The sequence below is a fragment of the Mycetomoellerius zeteki genome, unplaced genomic scaffold, assembly GCF_001594055.1.
Source record: "Mycetomoellerius zeteki isolate Tzet28-1 unplaced genomic scaffold, Tzet1.0 scaffold151, whole genome shotgun sequence".
NCBI lineage: Eukaryota > Metazoa > Arthropoda > Insecta > Hymenoptera > Formicidae > Mycetomoellerius > Mycetomoellerius zeteki.
In genome coordinates, this window is record NW_017256458.1 from 1,033,457 (window position 1) to 1,051,008 (window position 17,552).

The 17,552-nt window shown below is 32.9% G+C and overlaps 5 protein-coding genes across 5 annotated transcripts; 2 read left to right on the top strand and 3 right to left on the bottom strand.

Annotated features, from left to right (window-relative positions):
* The first annotated feature begins 688 nt into the window (after nt 1–688).
* Nucleotides 689–2,775, top strand: LOC108720499 (uncharacterized). The gene is made up of 4 exons (XM_018444554.1): nt 689–937; nt 1,098–1,281; nt 1,376–1,541; nt 2,143–2,775. Exons 1-4 carry the CDS (start codon nt 779–781, stop codon nt 2,297–2,299), a joined length of 666 nt encoding a protein of 221 aa, XP_018300056.1. The 5' UTR covers nt 689–778; the 3' UTR covers nt 2,300–2,775.
* Nucleotides 2,776–3,136: 361 nt separating this feature from the next.
* LOC108720497 (L-asparaginase 1) lies at nt 3,137–8,978 on the bottom strand. The gene is made up of 8 exons (XM_018444552.1): nt 8,766–8,978; nt 8,122–8,233; nt 7,385–7,499; nt 6,689–7,025; nt 5,870–6,184; nt 5,210–5,514; nt 4,273–4,446; nt 3,137–3,549 (listed from the first exon to the last, which is right to left on the bottom strand). The coding sequence occupies exons 1-8, from the start codon at nt 8,848–8,850 to the stop codon at nt 3,187–3,189; spliced, it is 1,806 nt and encodes a 601-aa protein (XP_018300054.1). The 5' UTR covers nt 8,851–8,978; the 3' UTR covers nt 3,137–3,186.
* Nucleotides 8,979–10,620: 1,642 nt separating this feature from the next.
* Nucleotides 10,621–11,442, top strand: Saysd1 (SAYSVFN motif domain containing 1). Its single transcript, XM_018444568.1, has 2 exons — nt 10,621–10,823; nt 10,936–11,442. The coding sequence occupies exons 1-2, from the start codon at nt 10,668–10,670 to the stop codon at nt 11,290–11,292; spliced, it is 513 nt and encodes a 170-aa protein (XP_018300070.1). The 5' UTR covers nt 10,621–10,667; the 3' UTR covers nt 11,293–11,442.
* A 553-nt stretch (nt 11,443–11,995) lies between these two features.
* LOC108720506 (uncharacterized) lies at nt 11,996–14,886 on the bottom strand. Its single transcript, XM_018444565.1, has 7 exons — nt 14,098–14,886; nt 13,774–13,901; nt 13,210–13,431; nt 12,976–13,133; nt 12,631–12,826; nt 12,463–12,544; nt 11,996–12,289 (listed from the first exon to the last, which is right to left on the bottom strand). The coding sequence occupies exons 1-7, from the start codon at nt 14,373–14,375 to the stop codon at nt 12,079–12,081; spliced, it is 1,275 nt and encodes a 424-aa protein (XP_018300067.1). The 5' UTR covers nt 14,376–14,886; the 3' UTR covers nt 11,996–12,078.
* Nucleotides 14,887–16,459: 1,573 nt separating this feature from the next.
* Nucleotides 16,460–17,037, bottom strand: LOC108720521 (zinc finger protein 558-like). The gene is made up of 2 exons (XM_018444578.1): nt 16,682–17,037; nt 16,460–16,584 (listed from the first exon to the last, which is right to left on the bottom strand). The coding sequence occupies exons 1-2, from the start codon at nt 16,998–17,000 to the stop codon at nt 16,460–16,462; spliced, it is 444 nt and encodes a 147-aa protein (XP_018300080.1). The 5' UTR covers nt 17,001–17,037.
* Between the last annotated feature and the right edge of the window lie 515 nt (nt 17,038–17,552).

Sequence of the window (17,552 nt, forward strand, 5' to 3'; positions counted from 1 at the left end):
AAGTCAAAGAGATACAAATCCTTTGAATCACCAAACGAAAGATCGAAAGTAGGATTAAGGATTTAAATGCAAGAAACCGCTAAAGCGGATGTAAGTAACAGAGTTCATGCTATGAGATCATATATCGGAATCCTTCCGGAAATTTCTCGGAAAAGAAATTCTATCTATGCGTTGCATGTTCACTACAAATCGTACGGGGAGAAGCCAGAGCGCGAATCGAAGTCCCCTTTCGCGAAGCTCGCGTGTCGCGTTCTCCCCCGTTTCGAGTTCGACGGAGAAGACGGTTCTAGACGGTGCCCCGGAAAATTCACTGAAAGTTATAGCTGGCCGAGTCTATAATTCTAATTGACTCGTCGTCACATTCGCTCTTTTTGTTGCGCTGAGTGAAAAATTATGTTTATAATATAAGTCGCGAGAAGCCGCTCATAATTATCCTTTATCTCTCTCCGATGCACGATAAAATGTAAAAGCGATTCGCGGAATACAACAGTAATTAATAATACATTATTCTGTAGATTTCGCTGTTTAGGTTCGTTAATTCTGTCGCGAGAAATCGGTATTTCCTGTTTTGATAGGGGCGGACGAGCCTGTTACGAACGGGACAAATTAGTGGGGGTCTGCTGCACTAGAACGTTGAAAAGCACTTGGGTAGCACAAATGCATCTCATTACTTCGCGGACGGCAGAAAGTCGAGGATATTGAGAATCCGATAAAGAAAGTGTTAACGTTTTATCTTCAACTGTTCCTAACTTCAATTATTCTTAAAGAGATTTTGAACATGAGGGCCACACCGACGGATTCGGTCGCTCTGATTCTTCTACCCTTCGCGCTATTCTTCGTGCGGGTAATTGGCAACGGCAATTCACGGACGTTCATGAATCTTAATGGTCAAAAGCCGCAATTCATCTCGTTTGACACTAAAGGTGGAGAAGTCGAAGTGAGTATATCAAAGTTGATTGAATGGAAATTTTTGGACACGTAAATTCCACGAGAATTAATCTTATTATATAATCGAGAGGATTTTCTTCAACTTCGAGTCATTTCTAAAGAATTTGACTTCAAATCGTTTGAGAGATCTTCCCGTTTGAATTTTTCAGATCACTTGGGATGTATCAGTACCCTTCTTCACGATACCGATGAATCACGTGAGCGAGAATGGTGAAGTGCTACCACTGCTTAACGTTAACACGAGAGGATTGTCAATCGCTGGTGTGCTAACAGCTATTCTCTCTTTGGCGGTGCCCCTTTTATCGAAGCCAGGCCCGGGAATGCAATATCGAGGTACAAGTTTCATTCCTATTCACTGCTCTATGTTAAGATAATAAATTTATTGTAAATATTCTTGAATTACTTGGAGTGTGAATTTCTGTGTCAGGTCTCGACTCGCAATGGTCGCAAATGGGAGATACGATAAACGAGATCGTGTTTAGCAATCGGTACATCACACCCTGCGTCCAACGCATTGTTTGCACCGTCGTTTCCGAGGCAAGTCATTCCGACAATCCTTCGAGTACCGATAAGATTATCGATGGATTATCAAGGTACGACTAATTTTTAATATTATTCTTTATAATAATAAGTTATTAACAACTATTGTATTAATATATAAAATATTTTTGAAATTTTTAATCATTATTTTAATTTAGAATTAACTATATAATAATATTTCGAATGGAAAATTTTATTTGCCTATATATATATTTTTAATGAGTATATATATATATATTTACTACATTAATAATATAATGAAGTTAATATATACATGTAATAAATTTCGCTAGATTTGGAGGGAAAGATATCAAAGAATGGATAAGTAATATTACTTATATTAAAGCAAGAGTAAGATAATTAATATCGTTCATATTGAATGATAAAATACATTACAATTAAATAACAATTAAAGCAAAAGTAAAAATTTGTTTTTTTTTTTAATGATCGTTGAGAATTACACTTGTATATTATGCTTCGTCCAATTATAAAGACATTAAAATTTGTAACAAGGCACATTAACTATTCAATTAAGAAAAATTATATATAAAGATTATTGAATCCAATGAATGAATATATGCGAAAAAATTCTTTAATTGGTTACATAAGAAATTAAATTTTAATTATATGAATTTATGTAATTATCTCGAACAGTCACAAGTGGTTTAAGGAATTCACAAATGGCACAGTTCTTCAGGAAGCTATCAGGGTAGGTCGAGAAGGGCACCACGATTGCAGTCGCATTTACAAGGAATGCTTTGTGACGCCGAACATTCTTAAAAGTATGATGGTACAAATCGGCGTAATTTGATGTCATGATATTCGACATTTTGCAATTGTAAATTGTAAATAAGGTATTATCGATCGCGAGACGGGCAGTGATTGAGTAGTTTTTTATTATCACACTTCTTCTTGTTGTCGAAGCGAACGGCGCGTCGAGAATGATTTTATGAAAATTTTGTAAAACACCCTCTAATCCGGCGAATCTGTCTCAAGTTCAATTTTGAAATCATTCACAATATATAACGAATGAGTTACATCAGGACGACTGATCTTCATTATTCTGATGCACGAGGTGTGAAATTTCGTCGCGCTTAAGAGAAACCTCGTCGCATATTTAGATGATGGCGCTTTCACTTTTGCTTTTACGCAAATTGTTAGAAACCACTGCTATTTTGACAAACGTATAGTTTGATGTCATATTTAATTCATTCTCATCTATCAGTTTCATTTAAAATAAACGATTTCTTCGTGACAACGCAGGTAAATTAAGGGGATTTGCATACATTGAATTTTTCTGCGTAATTTTCACCAAAATACAAAAATTCGAACTTTTTAAAAAATTGAAGAAATATGAGAAGAAAATTAGTCATCAGCACAACAGATAAGTAATAGCAGTAGATATGTGATTATTTTTTACATACATAAGATAAAGATTTTATTTTGAAAATATATGATAAATATATTTAATCCAAAGAAAGCGTATAAATGTTGTAATATTCTAATTAAATTATAATGCAAATAATAAATATTAATTCAAACGATTACTCACTGTTATTAATTGAAGTAATTATATGAGGTAATTGTTTTATTATTGATATTATGTTTTAAATAATGAAGTTGTACAATTTCATTATTTAATAACATTGGTATAAGCGGATCTAAAATGTGGATAGTTAAAATTACAAGATTTTGTATTCACGCTGTAATTTTGTCGTCGTCGTGGACGTCATTCTGCTTGAAAGACGCTAACAAACGCGCGGCACTCGCAGCTTGCATAGCCTCTGCGAGATCCGCCGCGGTTTGTCCCAGCATATCGACGCAATGCGGATCTGCGCCGTGATCTAACAGGAACTCGATCGCTTCCGTGCGATTATGAAGAGCGGCGAAATGCAGTGGTGTGCGTCCAGAAAAATTTTTTTGCGACAGATCAGCGCCAGCCAGCAGATACGACTGCAGACGCTTCGTGTTTCCTGCGGTCGCAGCCGCGCACATATTTTCACTGATCAGCACAGCATCGCCGTGAAGATGTGCTCCACATTGCAGTAATATCCTGATGATCTAGAAAATCATAAAACGCACTTTCAACAATGGTATTTTGATTATGGAATCTTAGTTCGCTAATTAAAACAAGATATCTTTTGATAAAGATGATCATAACAAAAGAAGAGCCAAAGTATATAATGCATCCTGGGCATTTGGATTTCACTTAACTTTAAATATGTTTTAATATACTTTCTCCCTATTTATGAACAAGTGGCATGATACAATATTTAAGTATTCTCGAAAAATTTGCATCGAAAATTTTGGAATTTTTAATTGAATCGTGAATTAATATCATTCGTACATGGTTGCAGGCGTTTAAATAATGTTATTATATGATCATAAGATAATAATTTTCCTGTTACATACATTGCTTAATTATTTATTTAAATGTCTAATTATTTAAATTTACTTATAATTTTGTATAAAAAATTTACATTGAAGAAAGCGCATAAGAAACTTTCGATGCAAATATTTGAATTGTGTCGTGGCACTTGCTCGTGAATTAATAGAAGATAGTGGGAATATCAAACATATTTAAAGTTAAGCGAAATCCTTCCTGGTGTGTACACTACTTGACTTTCTTGTGAGACCACCAAGATCCTCTTTTTGATATATATAAGTAATATAATATTGTCAACAATTTATTTTATGCTTTCAATCAAGTATCTTAAATTTTTTTAGGTATAAAGATATATGATAGAGTGGAATTCAGATTTAATTTCTTGAAAACAATCTCACCTCATGATGATCGAATTCGATCGCGTCGGTGAGAGGCGTGCGATTAAATCGATCCTTAATATGAACATTCGCACCCATTTTTAAAAGACGTCGCACGACTTTCAAGTCTCCCTCGCAGCAAGCTATGTGCAAAGCCGTTCGACCATCTGCGTTTGCTTGCGAGATATCCGCGCCCTAAATAGAAAAAGCCGATTAGAGTAATAAATTAATTAGTAAGTAATTTATTACTCTGTAATGTATATTATTTTTATATTATATCGCCGTATGTAATCAGTGTAATTAGCTTATTATCGACATATATCAGAGACTAACATTTTTACTAATATAGATCTATTTTAATTTTCAGTTTTGAGATTCTCTTTGCTAATGATAGAATTAGTCCTTTAATTAATGTCACACTGTACTATTTTATCACGAAATGCAACTCAGTAAACGAGAATGAATTGAAATGGATTGACATGGATTTAGATTTTCATCAACATTCGCATTCGCGAACGTTGAAATAAATTCTTTTCGATGCATTTTTATTATTATAGAAAATGCATGAAACACATTTTTATGTCTTTCAATCTAAAATTAATATTAGCTTTCTCTATGCGTTGTGAATATCGTTCAATTCAAAATTCTGAATAGAAAATGCAGTTTTTTAATCCAACTGAATCCAGTAGAATCCAATTAAATCTAAATGAATAAGAAAAAGTTTTTTTTATTCAACTGAATTCAATGGACTTAAAATACGCGAAAATACGCATAAAAATTTCAATTCATTTAATCCATTCTCGATTACTGGGAACACATTGTAATGGAAAAGAGGGAATGACTCTTAAAGATGTTTAATTTTTTATAATATTTTTCAGAGGCTATCAATTTTGTTGCTTATTGAAAGAGATAATAATTAATAGTAACGTAAAGTTAAGTAAATATTAAAATTACTAACGTATCCTCTTAAAGACTCGAGTTTCACAACATCGCGCCTCACTACTGCGGCGTTCAGCATAGCTGGAAACAGGATCGACCCCAATTCCTGAAGTTCTACTGTCGAGGATAATCTCAAGGATCTAGCGACAGCTTCCACCAGGTCCCAATCCTGTATGGTGGGTGGTCGACCGGCGGTCAATTCGCCCCTTAAATTCGTTTGCATCATTTGTCGCTTGGTTTCCGTATCCCAATCCTTCTTCGATAAGACGTACGCGAGTTTCGTCAACGCGGCTTCCGGTGTCATGTCAAAGCCCGATATCACACCTACGTATTGATAGCGTATTGATAGCAAGTATTAAAATAAAATTTATTCTTAAGTAGAATACGTAACATGATAAGTTATGATAATGCACTATCATAACTTAAACACAGGGAAATGTTTATGTTTATTTTATAATTCTGTCGCGCTTTATTACGCAAGTTTTCCGTAACATTTTCTATAATCTTAATGTGTAATTTTACTGAAAAGAGTTTAACGGAGAGATAAAGAATTAAAACTGCTAATAATCTCGAGGAAGGTTCAGCTTCAATATTATTTAAAGCTGCATTCAAGCGAGAAATCTATATATATTTAAATAATTAATTCTCTTTTGAATCAGTGTTTTTATTTGTACGATACCAGCTTTTTGGAGTAATTTTCCAGCCTCGTACATATCCGAGACACATCCGGTCGAACATTGTGTGATATTCACAACGATCACACCGCGCTTCGTCGCTGCGCTAAGCTCCTCGATGATATCATCGCGATTTGTCGGGATGTTCCCCAAGCCGTAGGACTGCAACACGACTCCCTCGATGGGTGGTTGAAGAAACACCTTGACCAGATCGGAAGTGATACTGGGAAATAACCGGAGCAGGCCTACATTTCGATTGAGAGACGCGTGTACGTAGAACTTCTCCATAGTGCATGGACGGAAAATCAAACGATAGTCCACTGCGAAGGAATATTAGTCTTAAACTCTTTAGATATCTCGTAAATTGTATTAGTTTCAAATTAGATTTCTTCTTTAAGAAAAATGTTAATATTTATAGCACACACTGTAAAAAGTACGGTGTTTAAAATGTTTACGTTTAAATCATCTTTGCAAAACGTTTAATAATAAAAGATATTATAATTTTGAACGTTTTAATATTTTAAATCCAAACACATAGTGTTTTGTTTATTAAAAAAGTTTAAGACTAAGACATTTTTAAGTGTACAAAAAACGGAGACATTTGAATATCTTAAAATTAAACACTTCTTTTTTTTATCTGCAAACATTTGATGATAGATAATGCACAATAATAGATTTTATATATATCTAATAATTTTATATTTATATATATATATATTTCAAGTATTATGATTGAATTTTTCGTATTGTTCTCTAAAACTTTAGAAAAATCTCAAGAAAAATCTCAAGAAAATTATACTGTTGTCTTGAATCTATGTAGCAACCTTCGATCTTGACGTTTGCCGTGGCGAGAGGTGAAAAGTTCGGTGATTGGAATGCTTCGAATGATGTCGCAGATGCCTTGCTCGTCCGATTACCGCGCAACAAGTTTGTACCGAAGAACACGCATACTTCAGGAATATTGTAATTCGCCGCGATTACGAGAGATGCGAGAAAATTGTCCAGACCGTCGCTCCTCGTGTCAAAAATCGGCACTTGTGAACCAGTTAGGATGACAGTCTTGCCCAGAGCCTCGAGCATGAAAGAAAGAGCGGATGCAGTGTAACTGAGGGTGTCGGTGCCATGAAGGATCACGAACCCGTCGAAGCGCTCGTAAGATTCCTACAAAAGAAAAGCTGTTAGAATTGTTTTACCATAATTTAATCTATTGCCGAGATGTTTCACCTTTATTAAACACGTATAGAGAGCTTTGGTTGCAAGTTTAATTATACTTTCCTTGTAACTTGAGGATTAGATTTTAACTCGAGAAAGATTAGATTAACTGAAAGATATTTACAAATATCAAGCGTGAATCACTTGATACTTAATATATTTATACATCTTCGCATTTACGTCTGAAATTGCTTTGAGTAATTTAAGTACTTATTGTTTTAAAAAATAAATTGAATTAAAAAATTTAAATAAGGGAGCAACACATTTTCTTTGAATTGCTCTGTCTTTATTAACCTGAATTAACATACCTTAATATCGTTAGCAATGCGAATCCACCCATCCATGGTCATATTACTGGAATCGCAGAGATTCGAGTATTCAAATACGTTATAAACAACCCGACGACTGTCAGTTGCAGTCACGCTGTAAAATTAAGAGGAAAACACTTTTAATATTACGCAAGAGCGAAAGGGTACGCGAGGAACCGGTTCACGTTCTTCCGTAAATTAGATGGAATTTTTACAGTTCATGTTTCCTTACGGAAAATAATCGGATTGAAAAATTGGCACAGAAGAAAAATTCCGAATTTCCAATTTTCAAAAACAAACATATGTTAATTATTATTAAAATTTCCTTTCATTTATAAAAAGTATTAATGCTATTTAATTACTTAATCTTTTACAATAAATTGTGTGATTAATCTTGTTATGAAAATTGTTATATTCAACTTAAAAATAATAAAAAACATTATATCTTATACCGATGTCTTAGGCCGATGTTTATAATTCATTCTTATTTCAAGATAATCTTAAATATAAGTATATTAACTATAAATATCAATTTTATTAAGGAATTATATTTTTAGAAACAATTCAAATGATTTATTTAATATCCGATTTCTTTCTCACGAGTGAAAGTTCAAAGTTAAAATTCCAACGAAAATTTAGTTGACAAAACGAGTTTGTAGAAAGCATTATTGACTCATTATTTCTATATAGGAATTCGTAATTATATCTGCAAATTATATTAAATGTTAAACACTTACGGCAAAACTAGCGGTCCCATCGCCCCGAATCTTTTCTCGGCATACTCGCGATCATGCAATTGTGGATATTTTCGTAGATTTTTAATAAACGCATTGGCTAGTGGCATCAGTACTACAGAAAACAATCATTTTGCTGTTGTCAGCATTACATAGATAGCATGACAAAGATAGAGACAATTATGACGTCAACAATGACATTATTTTTAATTTATTATACTAATGTATTCGTCATCACATTTGGAGCTTTAATTGTATTATGTTTATAATTTTCTTTTAATTCAAGTTCAAAAATTCTGTAGACAAAGATAAAATCAGAGATCCAAGACAAATTATGTGAACCATTCTTCGGATCTAAAATCTTCATTGAAATCCATCTATCATTAAAAAATGAGTTATACGAATATATGCTACCAACGATCTGTGAACAAAAGACACAAAAATCCGTAAATTGCGTGGTCTGTGAAACGAGAGAAAAAACTAAAAAAATTACGAATGTACAAAATCGAAGATTCTTCGTAGGATCAGATGGGATTTCACGTGAAGCCCAGCTGTCTGAAATCCATGGTGATGAAGATTTTACAGTGCAAGATTTCACATCCTTTGAAATCCACAAGGTAATCTCTTAAATTTCATGAAATAATTACCTCCTTGTTCATTTCTCATCATTCCTATCGTACCACCCGTGTAAAGCACCAGAACGTGACCTTCCTGTTCGTTACCGTTGGCCATGCTGCCGGTGACGTTTCTTCTGATACTTTCTATATTTTCAGTATTGTTATCGTTATCACAAACGTCTTCTGACCCGCTAGGAAATCATGACATAACGCACGTGCAGCCGTCCCAATGACTTCTATGAGACTGATTGCAAGACCGACTGGTGTCGCAGCATAATCTTGTTTGCACTGACGTCAAGAATCAAGGTATACAACTGCAGTTATGTCTATTTCTACCAATACAAATTAACTTCAATGTTAGTTCAATTTACTCTTTATCTTTTTCTGGTTCTTAGAACTAGAAAAAGATGGAGAGTAAATTAAACAAAAATTAAAGTTAATCTAAGTAATTTTTTTTTAAGAATTAGAAAAAATAAAGTGTAATTCGAACTACAAAAAAACGTACGTTGATAGAAACAGACATTAAAGTGGATGTTCCTCATTTCTTAAATTTTTTGAAGACATATTATTTTTTGTGAATTATTGTCTCCAATTTTTATTATTTGTGAATATTGTCTCTGATTTAAAAAAATGTCTATAGTCCTCAACTATTAATCAATTAATTATTTATTAAAAGTTCTAATTTTGTACTTAGATTGATCTAAATGAAATTGATCTCAATAAGTAAAAGCCAGTTTTGTAGCCACCTTATGTGTAGCCACCTACGTGTTTTTCTCGGTTTTGTTCATGGTTAAATAGAATAAGAATAGGTGAATAAGAAAGAAACTTACCACGTCACTTGTTATCATCTGTTAGCAGTCGACTTATTCGACAGTAATTCAGTCTTATACATACACTATTATAAACGTGCCAATTCTAAGCGCTTAGGAGAATTACAAAGAGCGACAAATTTTTAGTTCCATGACTGTGACTATGTATGTATGTGAAATGTTTATCTTCCAATAATGTTTATTAACAGACGATAATAAACGACTATAGGCGAGATAAACAACGACGTAACATTTCCGTTAATTGTAAGATAATGGATACATCTCATCTTATTTTTTTTGCTGCGCATAATAGAATTTATTATATATATATTTCATATATTAGTGGAAAAAAGAAATTGCATTTATTTATTTGTTCATTCTGTATATTCAGTGTTTCAGTAGACTAAAAAATATAGATTTTTATTATTATAAAATAAGATAAAGTATGTGCAAAGAAATGATCAAATTATCTATAAATTATTGAAATATTGTGTATAAAAAAGCATATGTCAATTTATTTTAATTTGATTAATCTTTCAATCAATTTATTTTCTTTTCATTAAATTTTATTAAATATCATTTGATTTATTAAATGTTTTCAAGAAATTAGCTTTTTATCTCTCCCTTGTTGATTTATAATATTTTTTTAATGATCTTCCTAAATAAATAACATTTTTTTACATACTAATAACTATGTTTGGTAAAAACGTTGAAATTTTGCATAAAAAAACATAACTTCGTAATTCCATTTTTATTCAGACGCGTATTATAAGACAAAATTCTTTAAATTAACTTGTTTTAATATTCAAATATCCATTTCTTCAGAGGACAGTAGTGCGCGGGAGCAATTTGCGGTTACAGCAGGAAAAAAGTCCTCATGTCCTCTCTCCGGTTTCTCTTTGATTAAGAGTTAATCATATATTGTGAAATTGGACCACTTCGACCAACTCTGATTAGAATAATTGAAATTTAATTTTTCGATTTCTCGATCAGAACTTGATATCGATATCTCGAATTCAGTCGATTTCAATGCGTTTGCCACATTGCTAGCAATGTCAGCAGGCAGCAGTTGCCAACACCTGATGCGCTCAAACATTATCGTGATGAAATTAGAACAATCGCAATGACGCCGCTGATGATGAAGGAAAGATTGGAGACATATAGACGCAAGAAGCGCAGACAGGAAATGATGGAATCTATCAAGAGCGTAATAAAAATATTTTCATGGAATCGTGAAATCAAAATCGAGAAATCCGAAGAATCGATGAAGGAGGAGCAGGTGAGGTTACATTTTGCGGTTGACATTCATGAGGGAAAAAAGTCGAGAACTTTGCGGAAAGTTTTAAAAGATGTTTTGAGGAAGGAACATAAATTTCTTCCTTTGTTTTTAGGTTAAACTGTGCAAACAGTCAGTGGATATCGAAGAGGATGTCCAGGAGGTAAACGTTCGGGAGGAGGATAACACGCAGGAATCGCCAAATGTAATGTTAAAACGAGTAATCTATTTATTATATTTTCTGTTGTGGATCACGTTATATATGATCGCATTGGAGTACGAGTTCGGTGCTGTCTACTTCGTACTGTCGGCTCTAGTCTTCATCTGCTTGAATACCAGATCCGGGCCAAAGCGACGTGGCGAACTCAGCGCTTATTCTGTCTTCAATCCGAATTGTGAGGCGATAGAAGGTACCCTCGATGCGTCACAGTTCGAAAATGAAATAAGATATGGTATAGGAGGGATACGATGAAATTGACATAAATCAGAAAAGTCTGAATACAGATTTGATGTGATATTATTCGCATTCCGATCTATTTTACGTCGTGATTGGGCTATTTAATGTACAATAGAAATAAGTATGTAACATTTTCATTGTCAGATAAATAGCTTCACGATTTAAAGCTAAAGCAATATTACATGAGCATAAATGTGTTTGAATTACATTTAGCTCTTCTGAATTAGTATATATTTAAAAGCTAATTCTTATTTAATTTAATTTGATATTTAATTGGAAGAGAATCTAATATTTTTAACTTATGGGGTACAAATTACGAATATATATAAATTCCACAACGTTTTATAGTAGTTCCAAAAAAGTATAAAATGTGATAGCGAAAGCATATGTTAAGCATATGTGTAAGAATATATAAATAAGTATTATGTTATGTATTACTTTTGTAAATTTTTACAGAGGATAGAAATATATATTTTATTTACATTCAACTGTAAAATTGTTCGTAGCTAGGCAATAAACATGAATTAAGTAAAGCAAAGGAAATGCCAAAACGATTTTCATATACTGTTTATAATATAAAAATGAGCTATGGATTCTTTATAATTAAGAATTCACTGAATTTTCGTTTTGTCACTTATATTGTTTCGCTTAAAAAAAACAATTGAGACTGAGGAATTAATGCAAAATATACATATATTGTCACATTAAGAAGCAGGTGTCTTATAACAATCTATATTTTCTGAAGTATTTCTGATATATATATATCATCTTTTCTCGAGAGAGAAGTTTCTCGTTTTCGTCTTATCTTTCCTGTAGAATTACTATAGCATCCTCATAACATTTCGTCATCTGGTCGAGATAAGCTAATATGATAGATTCGCTAATGGATTCGCGCGACAATTTTCGAAACGTCGCTAGATCGGTTCTGGAATGCGAATCGGTTTTATCGGGGCACAAAAGCGCCTTATCCAGGTCCAGAAGCAGATCATTCCATATCCTCATATGCAGCATCCTAAAATATACCGCCGTTTTAAAATATAATCATATAATTTTGGCAAGTTATGAGACAATTTTCTCAATAATTTTAATTCTAGTAATTTCTGTGATATTCGCGTCATTGATTTCATACAGACATTATTAAGTTTCTTAATTAATTAATCATTAATTAATTCTGAGTTTACTTACTGGATATTATCTGTCGCGTCGATTTCTGTGTTAAGTTCTTCCACGGCTGTGAGCAATATCCTTAACGTTCTCTTCAATTTCTCTGAAAGTGCAACGTAGAAAAGCAATTAATTCAGGCTTTTCAACATTCTGCTGGAAATTAATGAAATGAAAGGAAATAAAAAATACCCTTTGTATCGTGAAATCTGCTAGTGTCTATAGACTCCAATATTTTATTAACAGTTTCGTTAAAATACTTAGGTTCCCATTGAATAACTGTGCACTCGGACAGTCGCCATATAATTTGGCTAACCATCTGAGCCAGAGTTACATCGCGTAGTTGGGAATTTTGATTGTGATGATTGTGCGCAGGGCTGTTATCATTCTGCATAAAAAAAGGATGAAAAACATAGAAATTTTTCCGATTAATATTATCAACTAAATAGATATTTAATAAAATATTTACAAGTCTTAAGCGGAGATATAAAATAAAATAGTTTAAATCTTAATTTTGCATGAAACGAGGCTACTTACGAACGAAAATATCACTTGCGGAATATCTAGAGAAAGGCGGGGACCGAATATTTCGTGTTCGAAGTATGTCCAGTTATTATTGCCGGGTATTGTCCTGATAGCTTCGACAGCTAAGGATCGCATGATATCTGATCCGAATAAAACCATGTGATTGTTAGCTGAAATCAAATAATTCTTTATATGTGTTCCCTATATGATGTTCATAACACGGAAGTAATAAAAATTCGAGCAAACCTCGCACAAAACGACCGTGCACCGTCACATAAGCTACAGCTTTTCGCCACATAAATGTAGGCAGAGCCTGTGGACAAATGTCCGAGGACGTAAAAGACATACAAAAGATTAAACTTCGTCGTGGTCGCCAATTGTGCTCTGAACATATTTTGTCTAGAACTTGCGCCAATTTCAGAGCTAATGTTATACCATCTTCATTAACGGATAAGATAACATATCTATCTGAAACAATTTGGTAGAATAAACGGAAGTCCTATGCGATAGAAGAAGAGATAGAAGAGATAAAAGCTTTTCCTGTAAGTAAATATGTAATGATAAAATCAGAAGACACGATAGTGTCTCGGGTGTCAAGTAACTTTTGAGACCAGCCTATTCGAAATGATCGCTTTAAACCTGTGAGGACGGGAACTTTCTAACAAAGAAAAACTTAAAGAAGAATTTATTTTCTAAAAGTTTTTAGAGTCGCTGAATTTCATTCTAGCCTCAAAATTCTAAAATTCCCATTTCAAAATAAAAATAATAATTTTTATCCAAGTAAATATAACTAAAGCATTAAGGACTCACCTGGTTCACGTGAACCGAGAACAGTCGCATGAATGCATGATGCATGGTTGTACACTTTATGAATGAGTGACAAGTTGGAAAAGAGCCCACTTATGCGTCGCATATCTTCATCTGACGTCTGTCTATTTCTAATTGAAAATAACGAACATTTATTAGTAAAGAATTTGATTCGATAATTTTCTAATGGAAATTTTCATAAAGATTAATCTACTATATGGTATTATATTCTGATATATCATATATAAACTGATATGTCATATATAAACGAAAATATATTCAGATATATTGTCATATATAAAAATGATAAGATATTAAGCAATGTACGTCGTGCGATTGTAATCGAATGACACTTTTTCCATTTCCTGGAGCACTACTTCCTGAAGATATTCTGTGTTTCGGAGACCATTTCCGGCCAATTCACTTCGTATCTTTTGTGTCTGGGCCTCCAACGATCTTTGGACGGCGAAGCGGCCCAGTAGAAAACCACATAGGAGACACAGAAAACCAACCGAAAAGAGAAACGAGAAACACAATCGTTTCGTCACGTATTCACTGGATTCGCCGATATTGCGAGTCATTTGAAAACTGAGGACTCGCTGCATCCTCGCAAGGTGTTCTTTATGGGAATCTGTTCAAATGTATTACTGATAGATTCCTCCTATCATCCTTTATTGTGTTATATTTGTCAGATTAAATTCTTCTCGTATAACTGCATATTGAACAGCTTCAAAATATGAAAGCTCGACCTAGATTTTTCTTATACAAACCCAATGAATTCACATTCGTGCATTTCTAGATCAAATGTGTGCATGAAACATAAATTACGCAAGCATGATCAAATCTTAAGTTCATTAAATCAACAAAATCTTGTAATATGCAAAATATTTCCCCGTATATTATTTGCGCGAAAGTTTCAGTTATATGATAAATCGCGAAAACAATCCACTTTTGCTAATTAAATCAATTATCAAAACAGTAGTCACATTATCTTGATAACAGAATTATTAAATTAACGATAAATCTTCGCTGATTTTTAATGCGATACGTCCACTTGGACCACACTTTTGTCACCATGTAGGAAAATCTCACGTCGAGTTTTGATCGTGAAGACGATAGAGCTGACCGTTTTCCGCTATCTTCGTCGTCGCCAAATTGCGTGGGACCCCACAAATATATTTTACAGTCCGCCTCTTTGACGTCTCGTTTATTTTATTCTTGCGTGAAGAGCGTGCGCGCTGTTCTCATCTTCGTTCTTTTGTGTGGAAGAAAATAAGGAAGTAAAAGGAAGAAAAAAACAATATAACAGCAAGAGTTTATTTTTTAATCGAGTCCACACTTGGCTTTTGCTAAATGAGAATTTTAGAAATTTATCCAATCATTTGTTATTCACCATTTAGATAAAAATAGTTTTACAGTTAAGGGAATGCTGGAGTGACCAAATTATTACATTACAGTCGTATAAAAATCTTCGAATTGAATTTTTTATTTCGTTCAGTCAATTCGAAGATTTTTTTACGACTGTAATGTAATAATTTGGTCACTCCAGTATCCCCTTAAAATGTTAATCTTTTTTTAAGTATTGCGGCGAGAAATTTTTAATGAAAGGTAATCTGAGAAAGAGAGGATTATCAAAGAAAAAGGCTGATTATAATTATCAATTTCTTTAAATTGAAGAAATCATTTAGAGTATAAAGATCATTTGTCAAAATTATAAATCCATTTGGAAAATATGACACTAAAACAAGTTTTTCTCTGGACACCGTGTACGCAAACGTCATCAGAAGTGTGGACGTCGCATGTTGGGTAACTTATTTCGAGCAATAATACGATGGCGGTGTTTCATTTATAAATAGTTTTCAATGTATTACGTGCGCGTGCAAGGTTGTTCCAACTATAACGTCTTCTATGCGGACTTTCGAAATATGTACAAATTTTTCACGCGTGTTACATTGTCACGCGTGACAATGTACCGTCCATTTTATTGAAAGTTCGTTATTTGTTAAAACTTGAATGAATTAACACTTAAAAAACTACGGGAAACGATGAAGTTCATTCAGACAATGATAAATTCGAAAGTGTAAATTGGGGCAGGTATCATTAAATATTATCGTATACATAAAATTAATCTTTAATACACACGATGATTTTTCGCACCTTTAACATATACGATAGGTCTTTCGCGTGCTGGATGAATTCTTATTACTTTTATAAATATATAAAAAGAAATAGGACATAAATATTATTAAGGATAAGAAAACGCTAATCTGTTTTGGAAGGTATTTAAAATTCATTTGTCTTTAAAAGGAATTAATTTCAGACCTTTTTGGACTTTTCAATCAATCTTTTATTTACAAATTTTTACGTACATATGAAAGTGGGTTTTCTTTAAATTTAATATATTAGAACCTAGTGCTAGGACCTAATAGAGTCGAGAAAATAAAGATAAACATTATATTTTTTAAACTATTGTGAATTAGGCTATTAATTTATGCCAAGTCATTATGAATCAAGACGATTCAATATCTATAAACCATATATATTTTAAATATATCTTACGATACTTTTTTCCTGTTTGAAAAGTCATTTTCGATATATCCGTAAATGCATTTCTGAATGTAATTAACATATAGGCAGAAATCAATAAAAATGTAATCGTTTCTATCGTGCATCTTCTAATTTGTCCTTCTTATCTTCTAAAACGACGGAAAAACGTTCGTTGGAATGATGTGTTCTGATGTAATGCATCATGGTGTTCCTTCAAACTCAATAGAGTAACAAACGTATCCTTACATATTTCGCACTCGAACGGTTCTGCAAACGTTTATATAAAAATTGCAAATTCTTTATATGATACAGATATTCGATTTATAAGAATTATTTGCACGGACACAAAGATATCTGTACTTACCATGCATTTTCCAGTGCAGATGTAAACTCAAATAATCGGTAAACGCTTTATAGCAATAAGAACAAAATACCACGTCGTTGTGATATAAATAAATATGATGTTTGAACAGGGACCAATTCTTGATGATTAAATTGCAATAATTACACATGTAAAATGTTCCGGCATGGACTCTTTGCATGTGTTCGTCCAAATTCTTCTTTGTTTCAAACTGAACATTACATTTGCAGCAGACGTTCCGTAATTGAATTATATCAGGGATAGAACGTAGATTTCTGGAATAATCTCTGCTTTCTCTATTCCTTGATAAGATGGCACCCATGATGTTTCAATGCAAATTTCTTTTGGGAAAAACGTCGTTAACAGGTAGTTTTACGACTTTTGATCTTTCGTTTCTTAAACGTTTTACAACAGATTATTTCTATTCTTTCGAAATCTTCGTATACGAGTTGATGTGTAAAACCTCAGATAATTTAAATTTTGCAATTCAGATTGCAAATTCGAAAAATCGATAAGCACAATACCACAGCACGTATGAGAGGACTCGAAGAATTCTGTGGTATTAAATTTGACCTACGAATGTATACGACTTTTCTGTTATGTCTCGTCCGAACATATTTTTGTATATTTAAACATTTAGCAATAAACAACAAGTCCTGTTTATATGTAAACTTTATATTGCTTCTTCAGATGCTATTGCTGGATAAATCTAGCAAATTTGTAATCGCTGAGTGTAAATATGCAACGATTGTGGAAATATGCAAATATCGAAGTATCAAGACAATTTATTTGTTTGAGCTATATACGTAAATAAGTATCTTAGTTGATTAAAGATTATCAAAATTAGGCATATTTTTTAATATTTAATTAGAAG

Excerpts from the sequence above, each read along its gene's own strand:
- LOC108720499 (XM_018444554.1), top strand. The coding sequence starts at position 779 with ATGAGGGCCACACCGACGGATTCGGTCGCTCTGATTCTTCTACCCTTC. Across the intron at positions 938-1,097 it reads CTAAAGGTGGAGAAGTCGAA|ATCACTTGGGATGTATCAGT; the intron begins GTGAGTATATCA and ends TGAATTTTTCAG. Across the intron at positions 1,282-1,375 it reads CCCGGGAATGCAATATCGAG|GTCTCGACTCGCAATGGTCG; the intron begins GTACAAGTTTCA and ends TTTCTGTGTCAG.
- LOC108720497 (XM_018444552.1), bottom strand. The coding sequence starts at position 8,850 with ATGGCCAACGGTAACGAACAGGAAGGTCACGTTCTGGTGCTTTACACG. Across the intron at positions 8,234-8,765 it reads GATGAGAAATGAACAAGGAG|TACTGATGCCACTAGCCAAT; the intron begins GTAATTATTTCA and ends TGTTTTCTGTAG. Across the intron at positions 5,515-5,869 it reads AAAATTACTCCAAAAAGCTG|GTGTGATATCGGGCTTTGAC; the intron begins GTATCGTACAAA and ends ATCAATACGTAG.
- Saysd1 (XM_018444568.1), top strand. The coding sequence starts at position 10,668 with ATGACGCCGCTGATGATGAAGGAAAGATTGGAGACATATAGACGCAAG. Across the intron at positions 10,824-10,935 it reads AATCGATGAAGGAGGAGCAG|GTTAAACTGTGCAAACAGTC; the intron begins GTGAGGTTACAT and ends CTTTGTTTTTAG.
- LOC108720506 (XM_018444565.1), bottom strand. The coding sequence starts at position 14,375 with ATGCAGCGAGTCCTCAGTTTTCAAATGACTCGCAATATCGGCGAATCC. Across the intron at positions 13,432-13,773 it reads TCTCGGTTCACGTGAACCAG|ATAGATATGTTATCTTATCC; the intron begins GTGAGTCCTTAA and ends AAATTGTTTCAG. Across the intron at positions 12,290-12,462 it reads GACGCGACAGATAATATCCA|GATGCTGCATATGAGGATAT; the intron begins GTAAGTAAACTC and ends GGTATATTTTAG.
- LOC108720521 (XM_018444578.1), bottom strand. The coding sequence starts at position 17,000 with ATGGGTGCCATCTTATCAAGGAATAGAGAAAGCAGAGATTATTCCAGA. Across the intron at positions 16,585-16,681 it reads TCTGCACTGGAAAATGCATG|AACCGTTCGAGTGCGAAATA; the intron begins GTAAGTACAGAT and ends AAACGTTTGCAG.